Source organism: Herpailurus yagouaroundi, unplaced genomic scaffold, assembly GCF_014898765.1.
Source record: "Herpailurus yagouaroundi ecotype Mexico unplaced genomic scaffold, PumYag 184, whole genome shotgun sequence".
Classification (NCBI taxonomy): domain Eukaryota; kingdom Metazoa; phylum Chordata; class Mammalia; order Carnivora; family Felidae; genus Herpailurus; species Herpailurus yagouaroundi.
This window is the reverse complement of record NW_024412415.1, coordinates 35548582-35571198: the sequence shown is the minus strand read 5'-3', so window position 1 is coordinate 35571198 and position 22617 is coordinate 35548582. Positions and strand designations below refer to the sequence as shown.

Below are 22617 nucleotides of genomic sequence, written 5' to 3'. Positions count from 1 at the left end.
CACAGAGTACCAAACAACGCAACTGAAGATGTAGTAGGCTAACGTTTCTAAGTCGTTATCTTCCATAAAACATACAGTAATCTCTTACAAATCACACAAATAGTTCCTAATTCCATTATGCAGCTTGGCAGTATTACTCATAGCTAGAAAATGGCATGGGATATTGGTTTAAGTTTAGGCAAAACAAAATAAACAAAATCCCCAACCTTCCAACTGTTAGCATAGTGAAATATATGAAATAATGAACCTGGAAACTTCATTTGATTATGAAGAACATACACAGAGCTCATAGCATCACTGGCAGACCCATAAGCCTGGATAGAGAACAGCAACTCATCTCTGGTGAAAGTCGATTTCTGGTTTCTGCCAGACTTAAGGTGTCTCTAAAGTGAAGTGATATATCTACTTTATTGCAAACTGAAGTAAAGATTGGGGGGAGAAGAGGAATAGATCTTTTAAATTTTTTCTTCCTTTTTCCAATTTAAAAGTGTAAGACAGTTGGGGCACCTGGGTGGTTCAGCCGGTTAAGTGTCCGACTTTGGCTCAGGTCATGATCTCACAGCACTGTGGGTTTAAGCCCTGTGTCAGGCTCTGTGCTGACAGCTCAGAGCCTGGAGCCTGCTTCGGATTCTGCGTCTCTCTCTCTCTCTCTCTCTCTCCACTCCCCTGCTCACACTGTGTCTCTCTCAAAAATAAACATTAAAAAAAATTTTTTTAAGTGTAACACAGCAATTTTAGAAATTTTAAGGAGTACACATTTTGAAAAGTATAAAGAAATAGATAAAAAGTACCCATAAATCTATAGCTCGTACATCTATATATATATGTATAACACTGTTCACATTCAATATATATATTTTGCATGCTTTTTCTATGAAATTTTATAAAAAGTGAAGATCCTATTAAACATCCAATTTTGTGCGCTTGTTTTCACTCAATGCTATATAATATGCATTTTCTATTTAATGAATGAATAAAATTCAGTTGTGATGTTCATCAATTTACCTAATCGGGCCCTTTTTTTTGATATTTGGGTAGTATAATATTCTCACTTTTATAAAGAAGAAAGTGAGTAACATGTATATCTTTACCTACATTTTATTTATTGATTTTTTAATTACAAAAGCAAAGCAAATATATACTTTATATCACTTAGTCTTTTCAAATAATCAATTTTCCATGAATTCTGTTATTAATATCATGATTTCTTTTAACTTTTAGGATTATTTTACTGTTTTTATTCCCCTAACTTGTTTAGATAAATGTTTAGCTCATTCATTTTCAGCCTTTATTCTTTTCTTTTATAGCCATTTCAAAGGTTAAAATGTTCATTTAGCATCACTGTAACAATTCTACAAGTTTTGAAATGTGGTATTTTTGTTATATTTCAGTTCAAGGTAGTTTCCATTATAAAACTGTCTTTAACCTGTGGGTTATTTAGAAATGTGAGGTTTTTTTGTTTGTTTATTGATTTTTGAGAAAGAGTGAGTGGGGGAAGGGCAGAGAGAGGGAGACAGAGGATCCAAAGCAGGCTCTGCACTGACAGCAGAGAGCCCGATGCAGGGCTTGAACTCATGAACGGTGAGATCATGACCTGAGTCAAAGTCAGACACCTAACTGACTGAGCCCCCCAGACCCCTAGCAATGGACTTCTTAATTTCCAGATATATGGCAATTTCCTGGTTAACACTGAGTAACTGAGTTAAAGCTTAATTGTATTGTGAACACAACACATTGTCTACGTAAATCCTTTGGAATCTGTTGATAATTTCCTTACAGATAGTATTTGGTCAATTTTACAAATATTCCATGTATACTTGAAAAGAACATGTGTTCTACAGTTGTTGGGGCAATGTTCTCTGAATGTCCATTAAGTCAAATTTGTTATTCACGGTGCTCAAGTATTTGATATCCTTTTAAAATTACTCAAAAGTATATTGAAACTTCCCCCTGTAATTGTGGAGCTGCAGTCGTGTCAATTTTTGGTTTGTATGTTTTTTAAGGCTATGCTAATAGGTGCATAAATATTAAATTAGTAAATTTATCTTAACATTTGCAACGAATTGAACTCATTATCATTTTGAAATGATTGTCTTTATTTTTAGTATTGCTTTTCACCTGAGTCAGTTTAGTCCTCAATGGCTGTTCTGTTTTTATTTTGGTTACCATTGATGTTTTTTTATCTTTTCTCTCTTTTTTATTTTATTTTTTTAATGTTTCCTTAATTAATTAATTAATTTATTTTTAAGTGTATTTTATTTATTTTGAGAGAGAGGGAGCATGCATGCACGCACATGCACCAGCAGGGCAGGGTCAGAGAGAGAGGGTAACAGAGAATCCCAAGCAGACTCCACACTGTCAGTGAAGAGCCTTATGTGGTGGGGCTCAAACTCACGAACTTTGAGATCATGACCTGAGCAGAAATCAAGAGCAGGATGGTTAACCCACTGAGCTACGGAGGCACTCCTCACTTTTTTACTTTCAAACTTTATGTAACCTTATGTTTCAGATGTGTCTCTTGTTAACAACATATAACTGAGCTTCATTTTTTACTCAATCTGACGATCTTTGGCTTTTAACCAGAACAATTAGTACATTTGTGTTTTATCACTGAGGTCATGCATGATCTCATGGTTGGTGAGTTCAAGTCCCGTGTCAGGCTTGGCACTGACAGTGTGGAACCTGCTTGGGATTCTCTCTCTCCCTCTCTCTCTCTCTCTCTGCCGCTCCCCTGCTTATGGGCTCTCTCTCTCTCTCTCACTCTCTCTCTCTCTCTCTCTCTCTCTCTCAAAATAAATAAATAAATATTAAAAAAACAGATACAAAAATCACCTTGTTTACTGAGAAAATCACACCGGGATTGTTGATTGGAAAGTTAGTAACTATATGATTTCATTAAAATAAATTGACATCTTTATTAAGCCTCAGAATTCATTAACAATGTAAACCTCTCCATTTTTTAGACACTTTTTTTATTCCTAATTTCACTGTTTATTTCATAGTTATTTTGTGTCAGGTAGATTTCCTGATGTTTTACAGTTTTTATTGCCTCTATAAATAGGATACTTTTTCTAATACTATTTTCAATAATTTATTATTTTAATGAAAAAATACCAATTATTTTTGTATGTTGATACAGTATCTGGTTTCCTTAGTATATAATCTGATCAGTCATAAAAAATTTAATGGTTGAGTTCTTGGATTTTCCTTAGAAAATGGTCTTTATAAAGAGTCAATTTTTGCTTTTACTAGTCAATTATTCTTTTTTCAATTTCTTATTTTTTTAAAGTTGCTTTGTCTTTATTGATTTCTTGCCTCCATTTTTTTTTTTTTTTTTACTTTGGTGTTTTTCTAGCTTTCTTGAGTTGAAAGCCTCATTCATTAATTTCTAATCTTTCTTGTTTCCTAACAAGTATATTAAAGATATATCATTTCCTCTCAGTACAGTTTTAGCAACATCCCACAGGCTGTGACAGAGTTCTCTTGTTATCAAGTTCATTTATATGTAATTTATGACTTTGGTTTTAATTTATTCTTCTATCCCAAAGAAAGTGCTTTTCAAAATTATTTTTTAAAGAAGGAATACAATAATAATAATAATAATAATAATAATAATAAAAAGAATAAAAAGAACAAAACCCAAAAAGGTAATTCGAGCAGCAGCTATAGACATACGGTGAAAAGTAAACTTCTACACCCTTTGGAACTCTTAGTGTCCTCAGTTCAACTCCCAGAGACAGTCATTTTTAAAAAAATCACACATTTAAAAATAACATACGGATACCTTTGAAACATACGCCCCATTTCTCATAAATTGCAGTACACTATGTAAGTGTTCTATAACTTGCATTTTTATTTTCTGAGACATCTTACAGACTGTTTCATATCAGAACCTCTAATTATTTTTAGAGTTGCAAGTCATTAGTCCTTTATTAGTGGAAATTTAGTGAGTTTTCCTATTTTTGCTACACTGCACATCCTTACACATATATATCCTTACACATATATATTTGTGCTCATGTAAAAACCACCATCTGAAGAAGATTCCTTTAAGTGAAATTACTAAGTTACAGGGCTTGTAAATTTAAAATTTGTTAGGTATTGTTAAATTGCTATGTAAAAGAGTTGCCTCAACTTATACCATGGACAGTGTATAAGAATTCTGTTTCCATATGCTGTATGTGATCAAACTTTTAGTCTTTCCCCACAAAGGTATCTCACTGTTTTAAAATTTTCATGTCTGTAACTCTGAGGTCAAACATCTTTTTTAAGTTTAAAGGAACTTGTATTTTGTTTTCTGGGTAACTGCTTTTCCTGTTTCTTTGTTTTTTTAATTTCATCTGAGTAAATTTTTGGCTCACTATTTTCTAATTTTATGCTGATTACAGAAAGTAATCTGTTTGAGTATGCTTTTTGGGAAACACGGAGATCTTCTTTGAGTTCAATATGTATCCAATTTTTGCAAACATTTCATAGGTGTTTGAATAAATTTTTTTCAGAATTGGGAATAATATTCTGGCAATATAATTATAAATACATTTAGTTGACAAAGTGTATTAACTGTGTTATTCAAATCCCCCATATTCTTTTTTATTTTGGCTTATTTGTCTACTGATCAAATAGATTAATATCTACCACAATAACTGTGAATTTGTTAATGTATACTAGTATTTGTTGAGATATTTAGGAGCTTAGTTACATTAAGCTTCATAATTATCATCTTTTTTGGTAGATTATAGCTTTTGGTGTCATCAATTTTATTATCACTAATATTAATATTCCCAGATTTGTTTGTTACTGTTGTTGGCATTTGCCTGTTATATATTTTCATTCCTGTATTTTCAAACCTTATATATTGCTTTCTTTAGGGGTATTTCTCAAATACAACATGGAACTCAATTTTTAACTCAATTTGATAGCCAATATCTATTCATAGGAGAATTTCATTCATTAATATTTATTATAACTGATATGTTTATTTTTATTTCCCTTCCACATTTTTGTTGACCAATCCTTTTTCTTTTTAGTGGTTAATAAACTATACATCTAGCCTTTCTTCCTAATAGTAGTCCTTAAAATTTTAATACACACAGTTAAACATGTACTTTTCTATCAATTTCTGATGTTAATTAGTACCTATTATTACTCCCAAAGGGAAAAAAACCTTAGCAAAGTTTAAGTTCCTTTCTTTTATGAATTTCTGGGATTTTTATCTTCCAGTTATTAATTTTTTCCTTATACATTAATATTTTTAGACAGCTCTAATTTTTACTTATTTCTTCCCACACCATCATTTCTTGAATTCAATGATTCCTATTTTTTTTTTTAATTTATTTTTTGAGGGGCGCCTGGGTGGCTCAGTTGGTTGAGAGAGCGACTTCAGCTCAGGTCATGATCTCACGGTTTGTGAGTTCAAGCCCCACGTTGGGCTCTGTGCTGACAGCTCAGAGCCTGGAGCCTGCTTCTGATTCTGTGTCTCCCTCTCTCTCTACCCCTCCTCCACTCATGCTCTGCCTCTCTCTGTCTCAGAAATAAATAAACATAAAATTTTTTTTTTTAAATAAAAAAAAAATTATTTTTTGAGAGAGAAAGAGAGAATGTGCGTGGGGGACAGGGGTAAAGGAAGAGAGAGAGAGAGAATCCCGAGCAGGCTCCACGCCCGACATGGGGCTTGACCCCATGACTGTGAGATAATGACCTGAGCCGAAAGCAAGAATTGGACATACAACCGACTGAGCCACCCAGGCACCCCCAATACTTCCTATTTCTTGCATTCACTGTTCATTTTACGGCAGTCCCTCCTTCAGTACTTTTTTCCCAAGTGATTCTATAGGTGTTTTACGGGATTTAGATTCTACCAATCAGACACACTTGGATAAGATCTGAAATGAGAACTGAGCTCTGTGGGGAAGTAGAGGTAACACACAAGATACCCATTTTTTTTTTTTTTTTTGGCACAAATTACAGAAGGGCAACATGGCTCTGCAACCAAGTTCTGGGGACAGGAGTGGGGAACTTCCTGATCCTCAATGTAGTTGAAGTGGTATGATTCTGGAGGCTGCAACCGGGGTGCCAGTGTCCTGCTTAGCCAACTCCCTGAGCAGAGGTGGTAGTTTCCTTGGTGGGTTGGTTCTGTGGTATCGTTCTGGGAGTCATGAGACTCCCACCTCTTCCAATGATTTTGTAGACAGCAAATTCCTTGTACATCAATTGCTTTCTGCTTATTCTAACCAGAGTGAATTCCCTTATCTATAACTGAATCATGATGGACATACCGTCCCCCACTTCTCTCCTTCCATTCATGCACATTTTGTCAGTGTGGTCTGCCAGGTATACCTCTTCTAAGTATTTTTCAAATTATCCCCTTCTCCATTCTCATTGTCTTAGTTCATGCCTTCAAAATCTCCCTCCTAAACTATAACTAGCCTCTTCATCGGTCTCCAGTCCTTGCATTTCTGTCCGCTCAAATGGCAGCCTTTCTAGAACAAACATCTAATCACATGATTCTTGTGCTGAATTACAAAGCACAAATATTCACTTTTGTTTTGAATGGATTCAAAATCAGACCACAGTCTTTCTAGCTTCATTTCCTGTCACTATTCACAATTATCCCATGCTCCAATTATGCTGAACTCTTTACAATTCCTCGTGCCTTTGCAGATCACTTTCCCCCGTATCCTGTACCTGAAAAACTACGCATTCCTGAAGAGCTAGATAAAACCTTACCTCCTCTGTGAAGCCTTCCGTTATGTTCTTCTAAACTAAAGTTGGTCTTTCCTATACTCTTTCACTCCTCTCTTATAACATCTGAAACATTTACATTATAAGTGCTTACACATATCTTTAAACTATTAGCTTATAAGCCACACAAGAGCAAGAATCTTGTCTTCTTCATCTTTATACCCCAAGACTTTGAAGAGGGCTAGCCACAAGACAAATTTAGGATAAATCTTTGTGGGATGCACATGTGGCAGTTAAGAGTTATTCCTTTTTTCTACAGCAACAACAATTCTATTAAAATGATAGAAATTAAAGATCACCTGGCATCACCCAGAATTGAAATCAGACGGTACTGGGGTAACTCGGAAGATGCTACATGGGCTAGGATTCCAAAGAGCCTTTCAGCCATGATCATATCATTCTGCGTCACCTGAAGAGATACAATGCACATGGGTCAAAATGACACTGTATCTAGCTTGATACAATTAACACATTTCCAAAAAGATGTCTAGCTTGAGTGTTTTCTTTTAGCCCAGGAAAGTACCTTCTCTGGGGCTGTAAGAGGAGAGCTCTCATTGACATATCTTTCTTCCCTGAGCTTAACTGGAATGAAGATGACAGGTGCGGCTCATGGTGATGGAGGATGATGGAGGTGATGAGTTAGCTCTGACTTAAAGCAATGTTCCATGAGAATTAGACTTGAGGCACCTTAAATTCTTTATGAAATTTTTTTTCAGGAATCCTTTAGCTTCTTGGAGTAGAGTGATTTAAGGGGAAATTTCTCAAGTGTCAACAGAATAGATTCACTTTAATAACATGCCAAAGGTAAGCGAAGGTGTTGTTCATACCTTGCTTCTATAACAATAATTTTGTCCCTTCCTGAGAGATGGAACATTAGACAATTAAAGACACTCCTGTTCATTGTAAAATTATGTCTACCTTTCTCTCCACAAGGAATAATTTGTCACAGGTTTTCTCTGTGAGGGCTTATTCCTGTCTTAACCAAGGAAGTACTAAAAGCTAACATTAGGACTTGGATTAATATCTGGGCATATTTTCTTTACTGTAAAATAGGGTTGTTTGCATTTTAAATACGATTAGTTTGTGTATATAAATTTGGTGATTCCCAGCCAGGGGCCATTTTGGCCCCTGGAGAACACTGGACAATGTCTGGAGACATTTTTGGTTATCACAACTGTCAGAGGGATGCTACCAGAATCTAGTGTGTTGAAGCCAGGGATGCTGTTCAGTGTCCTACAATGCACAGGACAGCCCCCACAACAAAGGACTACCTGGTCCCAAATGTCAACGGAGCTGAGGTTGAGAAACCCTGGTATAGTGAAATTTTGGAACATAAAAACATTCACTAATACTAGCTGTAATACACTTCACAGGCGTTTTCCAAAAAAACAAACCCATAGTTCACCAGCATCTTATACCCAGGACTCCATGCAGACACTTTCCCTAGACCTTTGGAGTTCACGAGGCTGCTGTTCCCTCAAATCTTTCCTTTAGCGGACGACTCAGTTGTTTGGTCTAACATAGTCACCTAGTGGCCAGTGTAGGCCACTACGCCATCTTTTCTTCTTGATGCTCACTCACAATTCAATTTAATTCTACTTCAAGTAATATTATTCTCTCATATATAAAGAAAAGTAGATATATAATATTATTACATATTTTCAAGGTTGAGATAAGTAGCTTTATTTTAGACTTTTAAGAAAGGGTCCAATATCCCCGGCATTGACATTTAAGGAACGTTAAATCAGAATAAGTTATACTGGTTCTTTCTAATTCTTAGGTATATAATATTATTACATATTTTCAAGGTTGAGACAAGTAGCTTTATTTTAGACTTTTAAGAAAGGGTCCAGTATCCCTGGAGCTGACATTTAAGGAAATTTAAATCAGAATAAGTTATACTGGCTCTTTCTAACTCTTCTCTCTTTAATGTAATGATATTGTACTATTCCTTCCTAGTTCAAGGTTCAATAATATTTAGTATACACTTCTAGTAGTGGTCTATGTCTGGATAAATACACTATTTAGGTTAATGGGGACAACAGTTTGGCCATTAATGAAGAATTACTCATCCATAGCTAAAATAACTAAAATAAAATAAAGTTTTCCAGATTTGGAAAACTTTGGGACTAGTTATGAGGTCTGATCAATGACTCATGACCTCTCTGGGCAAGTACCAAGGGAGTACACAAGAGTACACAAGACTGAACCAGATCTCGTGAGAACTAGCTGGAGAAATTAATAGTCCTCTGAAGATTCCAGATTGGTCCTACATCTTCAACAGATAGCTGATACCGTGGTCACGAGCCTCCTGTGGTTGATGCAAAAATCTCAATTGACTCTTGCGCACTGACCCAGAGATCTCCAGTCTCTTAACCCTATGTTGGGTTTCTGGAGTACTAGGCCAGAGGCACTTGTAGTGCATAAGCTACAGAGAAATACAGTTGCTGGCAAACCTGATTACCGCTCATTTTACAGTAAGGAGGTCTTCGGAATTTTAAGAGATAATCATAATAATACTAACAGCATAGAGAGATTTTCTTCCTTTGGAGGATTATTTATATTCAGTTCAGGAATCCCTCAGTAGAGGAAGAACCCCAGTTTCTCTCTTGTCTTCCAAAATAATTGTTAGAGAACACGGTCTTTGGGTAAAAGGAAGATTAATCTTGTGGCAAGCTTAGCAGAATCAATCTGAAAAATAGCTTTTCACTAAAAATATTCCAGGCCTGAGTTATCCAGTGCAAGTTATCCACAGGCAGCTGTTACAGACTATTAAAAAGCAGTCCCGACATTTACATACGCTTGGTTTATTTCCTTTTTCTCTCATGTTTACTTTCTCTCCTTTTACCTTTCCTCCTTGCCTATTTCTCCTTCTCATTGTTTCTTTTTATTTATTTATTTTTTTAACGTTTATTTATTTTTTGGGGGACAGAGAGAGACAGAGCATGAATGGGGGAGGGGCAGAGAGAGAGGGAGACACAGAATCGGAAACAGGCTCCAGGCTCTGAGCCATCAGCCCAGAGCCCGACGCGGGGCTCGAACTCACGGACCGCGAGATCGTGACCTGGCTGAAGTCGGCCGCTTAACCGACTGCGCCACCCAGGCGCCCCTCATTGTTTCTTTGTAAAATCATTCTTCTTTCCCTGTGTATATTCTCTTCTTTTCATCCCTTTACTCCTCCCTTCCTCTACTATGACCCTTACCAGCTGACATTTGGGTATTACTTTCCCACTTCTCCATCCTTCTTACATGCCAGGCAGCCTGTAAAACACTTTGACATAAGTGTTCTTTTAACATTTTTTTAAGTTATTCCACCAACATTTTACTTCTCAAGTACTTTCAAACAACAGTAAAAGTATTTGCTATTCGCCATGATTTGGTTGCTATTTTTAAAGTCTGTCTAGTGTTTTCGAAGTTTTTTGATAGATTTTTAGCTCTCTGACATTGTAAATGTCAAGATTTGGGGGAAAAAAACCCACAATATTTTTCAAAAGTTCTATCATGGTTACTGAAATTCCTGCCCATTTTTATGACTATTTTCCTTAAAAGGGAATATTAATTCTACAGTTGACTTATGTTTAGCTTACCTCTGTCCCGTTTATTTTCTGCATACTAAAATGGCTCAGCCTAAACAGTACATAGTATTTCCAGAGTGTAAAATTGACAACTGGATTTCCTTGAGGATCAATTGTCAACTGGTCGACGCGGCGGAGTTGAGCTAGTGCATTAAACTGCTGCAGCATTACAAGATTTGTTTCCTTGAATTTAAGGTGCTACAAAGATAAAACACACAGAAAAGCTGAACGTTGAATTTAACCACCTTAAAATGTTAACATTAAAGCTTCACTGATCATTCCCCCAAGTAATCTGTAAACTTTGGGCTTAGCTAATGTTTTCAATTGCATTCAATCAACTGAATCTACTAAACTTACATAATTTAAATCCATCTGATGCATTGTTGATGGAATCCATTAATCCACACAGTATTGAATTCTATGTGATTTCCTATCTGCAAAGGACATTCCCTACATACTAGCAAACTAAGATTCTTAAAATTATATAAATATTCAATAATCCAGACTTTCAGGCATTACAAAGATTTTACATGCTTTACACTGAATTAAGTCTACAAAGGAAAGATTAGAAATAAAACTTGCAAAGCTTTAAAAATATAGGGCCCACAATGTTTCTGAAAAGAACCAGCTATTCATTATTACCTGTATTTTGCTAATCACTTTGCAGGCTAGTTCAATTGGCTATGGGAAAAGAAAATCACTAAAATGGAAATGCTAATGTAAATGTTCTTTCTGTGAAATTGGATGCTTTTTTTTAAACATATACTCTCCACTTCTATCTGTATTCTTTAGGGAGGATGATGTGGCAAAAGAAAAAGTCACTATAAAAGGAGAGGTGAAGGAAATCACTTGGCTAACAGAGGAAAATATAACAATAATAAAAATTCAAGGAAGAACTCACAGTTTCTGCAAATAGATACTAATAAATAATGCCAATAGTATGACAAAAAGCTAATTGGAAAAACTGGAAAAAGCTAATTTCTCAAACTAATTTTTTAAAAATTTTAATTCCAGGGGCGCCTGGGTGGCTCAGTCGGTTGAGCGTCCGACTTCAGCTCAGGTCACAAACTTGCGGTCCGTGAGTTCGAGCCCCGCGTCAGGCTCTAGGCTGATGACCCAGAGCCTGGAGCCTGCTTCCGATTCTGTGTCTCCCTCTCTCTCTGCCCCTCCCCCGTTCATGCTCTGTGTCTCAAAAATAAATAAATGTTAAAAAAAAATTTTTGTTTAATAAAAAAAAATTTAATTCCAGTAGAGTTAACATACAGTGTTATATTAGTTTCAGGTGTGCAATACAGTGATTCAACAGTTCTATACATTACTCAGTGCTCATCATGATAATTGTACTCTTAATCCCCATCACCTATTTTACCCATCCCACCCACCTCCCCCCTGGCAACCATAAGTTTGTTCTCCATAGTTAAGAGTCTGTTTTTGGCTTGGTCTCTTTTTTCCTTTGTTTCTGAAATTCCACATATGAGTGAAATCATATGGTATGTCCTTCTCTGACTTATTTCATTTTATCCTCTAGAGCCATTCGTATTGTTGCAAATGGCAAGATTTCATTCTTCTTATGGCTGAATAATATCCCATTGTACGTATGTATGTATGTATTTATATATATATTAGATATACACATAACATCTTCTTTACCCGTTCATCTATGGATGGATACTTGGGCTGCTTCCATAGTTTTGTTATTGTAAATAATGCTGCAATAAACATAGGGGTGCACGTGTCTCTTCAGGTTAATCTTTTTTGTATTCTTTTTCTTTTAAATGTTTATTTTTGAGAGAAAGAGAGCATAAGTGGGGAAGGGGCAGAGAGAGGAGGACAAAGGATCCAAAGCAGGCTCTGCACTGACAGCAGCAAGCCTTATGTGGGGCTTGAATTCACGAGCCATGAGATCATGACTCGAGCCGAAGTCGGACGCTCAACCAACTGAGCCACCCAGGGGCCCCAACATGTTTTTGTAATCTTTGTGTAAATACCTAGTAGTGCAATTACTGGATGGTAGCATACTTATATTTTTAATTTTCGGAGGAACCTCCATACTGTTTTCCACAGTGGCTACACCAGTTTGCATGCCCCCCAACAGTGCACAAAGGTGCCTTTTCCTCCATATACTCTCCACACTTGTTTCTTGTGTGTTTTTTTCAATGTTATTTATTTATTTTGAGAGAAAGTAGAGAACATGAACAGGGGAGGGGCAGAAAGAGAAGGAGAGAGAGAATCCCAAGCAGCTCTGTGCTATCGGCACAGAGCCTGATGTGGGGCTGAATCTCATGAACCGAGATCATGACCTGAACCAAAATCAAGAATCAGATGCCCAACCGACTGAGCCACCCAGGTGCCCCGGTTTCTTGTGTTTTTTATTTTAACCATTCTGACAGCTGTGAGGTGGTATCTCATTGTGTTTTTGGCTTGCATTTCCTTGATGATGAGTGATGTTGAGCATCTTTTCATGTGTCTGTTGACCATCATCAGTATGTCTGCTTTGGAGAAATGTCTGTTCATGTCTTCTGCCCATTTTTAAATTAGATTATTTTAGGTGTTGAGTTGTAGAAGTTCTTTATACATTTGGGATACTGACCCATTTGCAAATACCTACTCCATTTGGTAGATTGCCTTTTAGTTTTATTGATTGTTTCCTTTGTTGTGCAGAAGCTTTTTATTTTTTAAGTATTCTCAATAATTTATTTTTGCTTTTGTTTCCCTTGCCTCAGAAGACATATCTAGAAAGACGTTGCTTTGGCTGATGTTAATGAAGTTACTACCTTTGTTCTGTTCTAGGATTTTTTTGGTTTCAGGTCTCACATTTAGGTACTTAATCCATTTTGAGTTTATTTTTGTGTGTGGTGTAAGAAAGTGGTCCAGTTTCATTCTTTTGCGTGTAGCTGTCTAGTTTTCCCAACAACATTTGTTGAAAAGACTGTCTTTTTTCCATTGCATATTCTTGCCTTCTTTGTTGAAGATTAATGGACTACATAATCGTGGGCTTATTTCTGGACTCTCTATTCTGTTCCACTGATCTATGTACCTATTTTTTTGTGCCAGTACCATACTGCTTTGATTACTACAGCTTGGTAGTATATCTTGAAATCTGGGATTGTGATACCTCTAGTTTTGTTCTTCTTTTTCAAGACTGCTTTGGCTATTCGGGTTTTTTTGTGGTTCCATACAAATTTCAGGATTGTCTGTTCTAGATCGGTGAAAAATGCTCGTGGTATTTTGATAGGGATCGCATTAAATCTGTAGATTGCTTTGGATAGTATGAACATTTAAACAATATTTGTTCTTCCAATCCATGAGCACAGAATATCTTTCCATTTCTTTGTGTCATCTTCAATTTCCTTCATGAATGAGTTTTCAGAGTACAGGTCTTTCACCTTGGTTATTTCTAGGTATTCTATTATTCTTGGTGCCACTGTAAATAGGGCTGTTTTCTTAATTTCTTTCTGCTACTTTATTATCAGAGTATGGAAATGTAATGGATTTCTATATATTGATTTTGTATCCTGAGACCTCACTGAGAGAGGATTTTTATCATGAATGGATATTATACTCTGTCAAATGTTTTATCTACATCTATTGAAATGATCATATGATTTTTATCCTCTCTCTTGTTGATGTGATGTATCATGTTGATTGATTTGCAAATATTAAACCACTCTTGCATCCTGGGAATGAATCCCACTTGATTGTGGTGAATGATTTTTTTAATGTATTGTTGGATGTGATTTACTAGTATTTTGTTGAGCGTTTTTGCATCTATGTTCAGCAGAGATATTGGTCTGTAACTCTTTTTTTGTAGTGACTTTATCTGGTTTTGGCATCAGGATAATGCTGTCCTCATAGAATGAACTTGGAAGCCTTCTTTTCTCTTCTACTTTTTGGAATAGTTTGAGAAGAATAGGTATTCACTCTTCTTTAAATGTTTGGTAGAATTCACCTGTGAAGCTGTCTGGTCCTGGACTTTTGTTTGTTGGAAGGTTTGGATTACTGATTCAATGTCATTGCTGGTAATCAATCTGTTCAAACTTTCTATTTCTTCTTGATTCAGTTTTGGTAGTTTATATGCTTTTAGGAATTTATACACTTCTCCTACGTTGTCCAGTTTGTTGGCATATAATTTTTCACAATAGTCTCTTATAATCCTTTGTATTTCTGTGGTGTCAGTAGTTAGTTCTTCTCTTTCATTTCTGATTTTGAATCCTTTCTCTCTCTCTCTCTCTCTCTCACATGAATCTGGCTAAAGGTTTATTAATTTTGTTGATCTTTTCAAAGAACAAGCTCCTGGTTTCATTGATCTGTACTATTGCTTTTTGTTTCTATTTCATGTATGTCTGCTCTATTCTTTATTATTTCCTTCCTTCTACTGGTTTTGGGTTTTGTTTGTTCTTTTTCTAGCTTCTTTAGGTGTAAGATTAGGTTGTTTGAGATTTTTCTTGCTTCTTGAGGTAGGCTCTATTGCTCTAAACTTCCCTCTTAGAATAGCTTTGGCTGCATCCTAAGGATTTTGGACCATGGTGCTTTCATTTTCATTTACTTCCATGTATTTTTTCATTTCCGCTCTGATTTCTTGGTTGACCCATTCACTGTTTAGTAGCATGTTATTTAATCTCCATGTACTTGTGTTCTTTCCTGATTTTTTCTTGTGGTTGATTTCTAGTTTCACAGTGTTGTGATCAGAAAAGATGCATGGATGGGGCGTCTGGGTGGCTCAGTTGGTTGAGCGTCCGACTTCAGCTCAGGTCATGATCTCTCAGACTGTGAGTTCGAGCCCCGTGTCGGGCTCTGTGCTGACAGCTCAGAGCCTGGAGCCTGCTTCGGATTCTGTGTCTCCCTCCCTCTTTGTCCCTCCCCTGCTCATGCTCTGTCTCTCTCTCTCTCTCTCTCTCTCTGGTGAAAATAAATAAACATTAAAAAAATTAAAAAAAAAAGAAAAGAAAAGATGTATGGTATGATGTCAGTCTTTTTGAATTTGCTGAAGTGGCCTAATATGTGACCTATTCCAGGGAATGTTTCATGTGCACTTGAAAAGAATGTGCACTCTGCTGTTTAGGATGGAATGTTTCGAATACATTTGTTAGACGCATCTGGTCCAATGTGTCCTTCAAAGCCACTTTTTCCTCGTTGATTTTCTATTTGGTTGATGTATCCACTGACGCAAGTGGGGTGTTAAAGCCCCATAATGTTATTGGATTACTACCAATTATTTCCTTTATATTTGTTTTTAGCTGCTTTATGCATATGGGTGCTTTCACGTTGGGTACATAAATATTTGCAATTATTATGTATTCTTGTTCCCTTTATTATTATATAGTATCCTTCTTTGTCTCTTGTTACAGTCTTTGTTTTAAAGTCTATTTTGTTTTATATAAGTATTGCTACTCCAGCTTTCTTTTCACTTCCATTTGCATGATACATGCATTTCCATCCCTTCACTTTCAATCTGCATGTGTCTTTAGGTCTAAAATGACTCTCCTGTAGGCAGCATTTAGATGGGTCTTGCTTTTTTGTCCATTCCATCACCCTATATCTTTTTATTAGAACGTGGTCCCTTTACATTCAAAGTAATTATTGATAGGTATGTACTTGTTGCCATTTTGTTGCATGTTTTATGGTTGTTTTAGTAGTTCTCTGTTCCTTTCTTCTCTTGTTCTTTTCTCTCACAGTTTGCTAACTTTCTTTAGTGATACACTTGGCTTTCTCTTTATTTTTTGCATATCTATTTCAGGTTTTTGATTTGCGGTTACCATTAGATGTATATGTAACATCTTATGCATATAGCAGTCTTTTTAAGTTGACAGCTGCTTGAGTGTGAACCTATTATAAAAACACTAAATTTTTACTCCTCTCCTTTCCACATTTTAGGAATATTGTGTCATACATTACATCCTTTTGTGAATCCTTTGACTGATTTTTATAGATATACTTAATTTTATTGCTTTTGTGCTTTCTACTTTTCTTACTCATGCTTTTAGTCTTTCCATTCCACTCAAAGAGACCCCCTTTAACATTTCTTGTAGGGCTGGTGTAGTGATGATGAATTCTTCTAACTTTTGTTTGGGAAATTCTTTGTCTCTCCTTCTATTATGAATGATAGCCTTGCTGGATAGGGTATTCTTGGTTGCATGTTTTTTTCTTTTAGCACTTTGAATATATAATGCCACTCCCTTCTAACCTGCAAAGTTTATGCTGAAAAATCAGCTCATTTCCCTTCTGTGTAACTGTTTCCTTTTCTGTTGCTTTTAAAATTGTGTATTTATCACTACTTTTTGCCATCTTAATTACTATGTGCCTTGCTGTGGACCTCCTTGGGTTGATTTGATTGTGGGCTCTCTGTGCCTCCTGGATCTGGATTTGTTTCCTTCTGCCCCCTTTTCTCTTTCTTCCTTTTCTGGGGTCCCTATTGTGTGGAAGTTATGCTTGATGGTGTAGCTGAGTTCCCTTAGTCTGTTTAGTCTGTCCTCATTTTTTATTATTATTTTTCTCTCCCCTGTTCTCTTGCTTGGTTTCCATTACTGTGTCCTCCAGGTCACTGATCCATTCTTCTGCTTCCTCTAGCCTACTATTTATTCCATCTAGTGTATTTTTAATTTCAATTATTGAGTTATGTATTTCTGATCGGTTCTCTTTAAATGTTTTTTCTTTCTTTGTTGAGGGTCTTACTGAGGTCCTCCACTCTTAAGTCCAGTGAGTATCTTTACTTAAAATTCTCTATCAGGCTCATTACTTATCTCCACTTTACTTAGCTCTTTTGTGATTTTGTCCTGTTCTTTTATTTGGGATGTATTCCTCTGTCTCTTCATTTTGTCTAACTCTCTGTGCTTTTTCCCATGTGTTGGGAAAGTCAGTTACATCTTCTGCTCTTGAAAGTAGTGGCCTTACGAAGAAGAGGTCCTACAGTGCCCTGCAAAAGAATGTCTCCTGTTCACCAGAACCTGGTGCTTCAGAGGTACCTCCTACGTGTGCTTTGTACAATCTACTGTTGTGGCTGAGCTGTGTTTGCCTTTAGTCCAGTCATCTGCAATGGCTCTCTTTGTTGTGGGCAGGATTTGGTCCCTGTGTTGTTAGCGGGCCAGTCTGGGGGCCGCCTTGGCTTGAGTTGAGTCAGACTAGGTGTTTGCCAGAGATACAGTAGCACTGAACTGCTGGGCACTTTCTCTGTGTTGTCCCCTGGTCAAGGCCTACAGTCAGACTCGATATCTGACCCCAGCCTATTGCTGGGGCCACAGTCAGACTGCTGTGTGGTTATCCTCCCCTCTCCCCAGGGCAGGAGTCACTTTGGAGTGGTGTTGGCCCCTTTCGAGGCCGCTTGCACAGTGCCAGGCTTGAGGTACCACTTTGGATGGGCTCTGGCCAAGGGTGTATTGGAAGGGGGCAGGTCTATAGGAGACTGCAGGTGGAGGGCATATGGTGCCAGCAAGGTCTGCATCCATCCACTACAGGAGGGCAGAGGCAGCCACCCAGGATACCTCCTGCCCAGGCCAGGATGGAGGGGGCATGTTTGTAGAAGCACGTGGGGATGGGGCATACTGCTCACAAGCTAGGTGGAGAGTGCTGGTGTTGCACTAGTTCCTGCAGGTGTCTGTGTATCTAGGCTGTGGGGTGGGGGATGGGAAATGGCACCTGCCTGCTCTTGTGGTCTTGGAAAGGTCTCCAAAAGATCCCTGTCCCTCCAGCACATGTTCTGACACTAGTAAACAAATCTTCCCCGTGTATCCCGGGAATTTTTCGAACTGCTGCTTCTATGTTGTACATCAGTAGGACTGTTTGTTGTGCTGTCTCTTTAAGGGTGGGAACTCCATTTCCTCTAGCCCTCTGGCTCTTCCAGAGCCACACCCGCTGGTTTTTAAAGTTTACTTATTTTGAGAGACAGAGAGTGTAAGCAGGGGAGGGGCAGAGAGAGAGGGAGAGAGAGAATCCCAAGCAGGCTCTACACCATGTGGGGCTCAATCCTACTAACAGTGAGTTCATGACCTGAGCCAAAATCGGGAGTCGGACGCTTAACCAACTGAGCCACCCAGGTACCCTATGCCTGCTGGTTTTTAAATTTATAGGTATTAAGGCCCACTGATTGTAAGAACTCAGAGTTAGGCCCCTCTGGTTTTCAAAGCCAAATGTTATAGGGATTCGTCTCCTAGTGTGGGGCCTCCATGCCTGGGTGCCTGGCATGGGGGTCTGCTCCTCTCCTCTCCCATGGACAGTCCCACAGGTTTGTTCATCTCCCAACCTGTCTCTGCCCTTCCAACCCTCTTCAGTGTAGCCTCTTTTTTACATTTAGTTGTGGATAATCTATTCTGCCAGTCTTCAGGTTGTTTTCTGGGTTATTTACACTGATGTGGGTGTTGTCTACTTGTATCCATGAGACAAGGTGAACTTAGAATCTTCCTACTCCACCATATTCCCTTCCTCAAACTAATTTTAATGAGCTACTAAAATTATTATTTTTTTAAAAATAATCTAGACATAGGTTTATTTAATCAATGCATGAACTACTACCCAAAGCCAAAAGATAGGGTTCCCATTTCAATTAGATACTTCAACTCAATAATCTCTAAAGAACTTCAGATTTTCCCATCTTATAAAGCAGGTGTTGACAATTTTCTGAAAAGGCTTACATAGTAAATATTTTAGGCTTTGCCTTACAGTCTCTGTTGCAACTACTCAAAGCAGCCATAGACAATATGTAAAGAAATGAGTATAGCTATGTTCCAATGAAGCTTTCTTTATGGACAATATTTGAATTTCATGTAGTTTCCACATGTTATGAAATATTAGTCTTTGATTTCTTCCCCCAACCATTTAAAAATTCAGAAATCACTCTTAGCTTGTGGAAAAATAAATAACAGGAAGCAGGCCAGATGTGGCCCATGTGCCATAGGTTTGCCAACACCTGCTCCAGAATAATCCCTTAAAAATCTAGTCACCTTAAGGGGCACCTGGGTGGCTCAGTCAGTTAAGTGTCCAACTTGAGCTTGGGTCATGATCTCAGGGTTCATGGGTTCAAGCCCCATATTGGGCTCTCTGCTGTCAGCACAGAGACTGCTTCAGATCCTCTGTCCTGATCTCTTTCTGCTCCTCCTCTACTCACTCTCTCTCTCAAAAAAATAAATAAACATTTAAGAAAATCTAGTTAACTTAAAATTTCAAATTGTTACTTCCCAGAGATTAACGTGATTATTCAAATCTTCATCAGTAACTTCTTTTAGATCAGCTGGTTTTCACTTTGGTCTCTGGTCTTTATCTAGTAAAACTGCCCTAACACCTTCATGAAAGCCATGGCTTCCCGCACAAGCTTGACTCAACTGATATTCCAGAGTTAATACTTCTTGCAAGGTCTTTGAAGACCCCTCCATGAGTTGCCTTAGTGTGATATTTAGGGACGCTGGAGACATTTTATTAATTACCTTCAACTGTTCTAAGGCAAAAGATGGACTATCTTGCTGTAAATTTTCAATAACCTGTTCCACACTATTGGCCAAGAACCAACTGTTTATTATGTCCATGTGGTCCTCAAGTATAAAAGACTTGTCTTGATCAGTCTTGGACTTTGTATGGTAACCTCTAAGACATCTGCAATATTTTCTTTTGAAGGAGATTTTAGGGCTAACAAATCTTCTAACATGCCAACTTTTCAGAATCCACAAAGTGCGTCGCAATTCCTGTGGTGTATGTACCTCTTCCCTTCAGCCTGAATCCTGTTAATGCAAGGAAGTAACCAAGTTTTCCTTGAAGTCATGGCAAGAAATAACCTCCACCCACATCAGGGAATAGTCCAAACAGCAATTGGTTAATCGCTATTAAATTGCTATTTCCGGCATCGCAAAGAGAGACTTTTCAGTAGCCACTTGGAATTGCCCATGAACTGAGAGACCAACTCCCCCACCCCCTGTGATGCCACGAATAAGTGCAACATATGGTTTCTGGCAAGAATCAATGGATTGTTCAGCATATATTTTTCTCTAAAGAAATCTTGAGCTATCTTCTGGTTTGCCTTACCACCTTCTGAGATCACTCTGATATCACCCCAGCTCAGAAAGCCTTTCCACTATAATAAATGGAATAATCATTATAATCATTATAAATAATGATCAGGACAGTTTCGGGTGTGGATAAATTTGCCACATCATATTAAGATTCAGTGCATTTAGGAACTTTGGTCTGTTTAGCATTATCGCTCCTGCACGACGTTTTCTTTCCAATTGTACTTTTCCTACTGCATCCGTGTGCCTAGACATTCTAACCCTAGAGGCTGGAGGTCCAAGATCAAGGCACCTGCAGATTCAGTCTCATCAAGTCCCTCTTCCTGGTTCACAACAGGCGGTCTTCTCGCTGTGTCCTCCCAAAAGTTTCAGTATGATATTAGCCCTTTTGGATGAATTAAACCTGGACATGAGCCTCCACACCTCCCGCAGCCCCATGGCGAAGACACTCACGAGCCTAAAGTCTAAAATTATTTTAAATGTTTGTAAGGGGACTACTGTAATAATCATATATAAATGTACATGTCCCATTGATACTAGGTACAATACATGAATACATAATATAGGATTAGGTGAGGTCCTGCTGAATGCTTTATAAAGGAGAAATATATGGTTTGAATAAAATTGTATTAGTCCTTTATACTCCATAAAGGATAATTTTATAGAGAGACAATTTCCAATATTAACAGAAAATTGCAAAGCCATTCATGAATACTGATTTAAATCCCAGATCCAGAAAATCAAGAGCTTAGTCTCCCCACCAGATAGAAACTGCATACATAAAAGTTAAGACAGGCTTTTGGCCTGAACACACAAGTCATGACCGGGGATAATTCAAATATGCTACTAAAAGAGAATGTTTACCAGAGAATTAGGAAACTTCATCTTCAATTTTGGAAGCACTTGGACGATTTCATCAAATTCTATGAAAGTGAAGGACACGGTTGTCACCATTCCTGCCGTTTGAACACTCCAATTCCGATCTAGAGATTCCAGGGCTCCTGAGCCATAGAGGGAAAGTGTGTCCCCGTCCACTTCAACAAGGTGTGTGTCTGTGACAGATAAACCTTGTAAAGCGCTGGTAAGTCCTGAGTCCAGAGACCTGGAAAATGCAACACACAATTTTTAAAAAAAATTTTTTTTTAACGTTTATTTATTTTTGAGACAGAGAGAGACAGAGCATGAACGGGGGAGGGTCAGAGAGAGGGAGACACAGAATCTGAAACAGGCTCCAGGCTCTGAGCTGTCAGCACAGAGCCCAAAGAGGGGCTCGAACTCACGGACCGTGAGATCATGACCTGAGCCGAAGTCGGACGCTTAACCGACTGAGCCACCTAGGCGCCCCAGCAACACACAATTTTAAATGAAAGTCTTATCATGCAAAGTAAAGAAGAGCCAATGAAAATCTGTTGAAAAAGGTATGTGAACTTGGAAATTTTATGTTCATTTTTCGTTGTTTCAATAATTAGACCCAGGGCACCAAAGACTTTCAAAAGAATATCTAGAAGTTTTGCATTCTTCTGGTTATATATTTTAATTCAAAAAGAGGCACAAGTGAATAAAAAATAACACTTTAAACCCAAATTATTTATATCAGTTAAAGATAACTGACATCTTATGGAGTTTTAAAACAATTGATTTAGTATATCACGGATATCTTTTCACGTTAGAACAAATACGTTTTCCTAATCTATAAACTATCCCACTGTGCGGCTGGGAAAAAACCCCCACATTTTACAGAACACTTTTTCTATATTAAGAACCATATAATATAAAAATATATTTATAAAACACCTGGGAAGACACATAATTACTGCTAACAACAGTTTACCTCTCAGAAGTTAGATTAAGGAGTAAGTTTGACTTTCTACTTTTGAATACCTCAATGTTGTTTGAAAATTTGTAATTGTATACTAAAATTATAAGCAGTAAAATTAATGACAATATCCTCCCCATTTGAAATTAAAAATGATGAAAAACAATCCACTATTTAATATCTCTGTGTGTATATATATATGCACACATACACACACATATGTATGATACACATCAAATCACTTCACGTACTCTACTGAATTTGAGAACTGTTACTATTTCCAAAGCAGAAGCCACATTTTCTGTAAAAGGTACCCAAATGTTAGCCAGAGAAGACAAGAAGCAGCTCAATCCAATTCAAATTTTTGCATTTGTGAATAGAGACGTAACTATTTATTTTACCCAATCTCAAAAGTCAAACAACGCTTGGCTTTTGTTCCATGTGTTTTCATTCTGCTATTTTTGTTCCCAGGCAGTATTTATTTGCCCCTGCTAAT

The 22617-nt window shown here is 37.4% G+C and overlaps 1 protein-coding gene and 1 pseudogene across 6 annotated transcripts in view; both read right to left on the bottom strand.

Annotated features, from left to right (window-relative positions):
- Positions 1-22617, bottom strand: part of LRRC49 (leucine rich repeat containing 49) — a 149617-nt gene that overhangs the window by 9270 nt on the left and 117730 nt on the right. For all 6 annotated transcript variants that reach the window (XM_040493129.1, XM_040493130.1, XM_040493132.1 and 3 more), the window contains 3 exons: positions 21170-21407; positions 10329-10514; positions 7041-7150 (listed from right to left, as the gene is read on the bottom strand). In XM_040493129.1, the coding sequence (XP_040349063.1) occupies positions 7041-7150; positions 10329-10514; positions 21170-21407 (534 nt within the window). The remainder of the gene's footprint in view (positions 1-7040; positions 7151-10328; positions 10515-21169; positions 21408-22617) is intronic.
- On the bottom strand, positions 19403-21155 carry LOC121041936 (3-hydroxyisobutyryl-CoA hydrolase, mitochondrial-like; annotated as a pseudogene).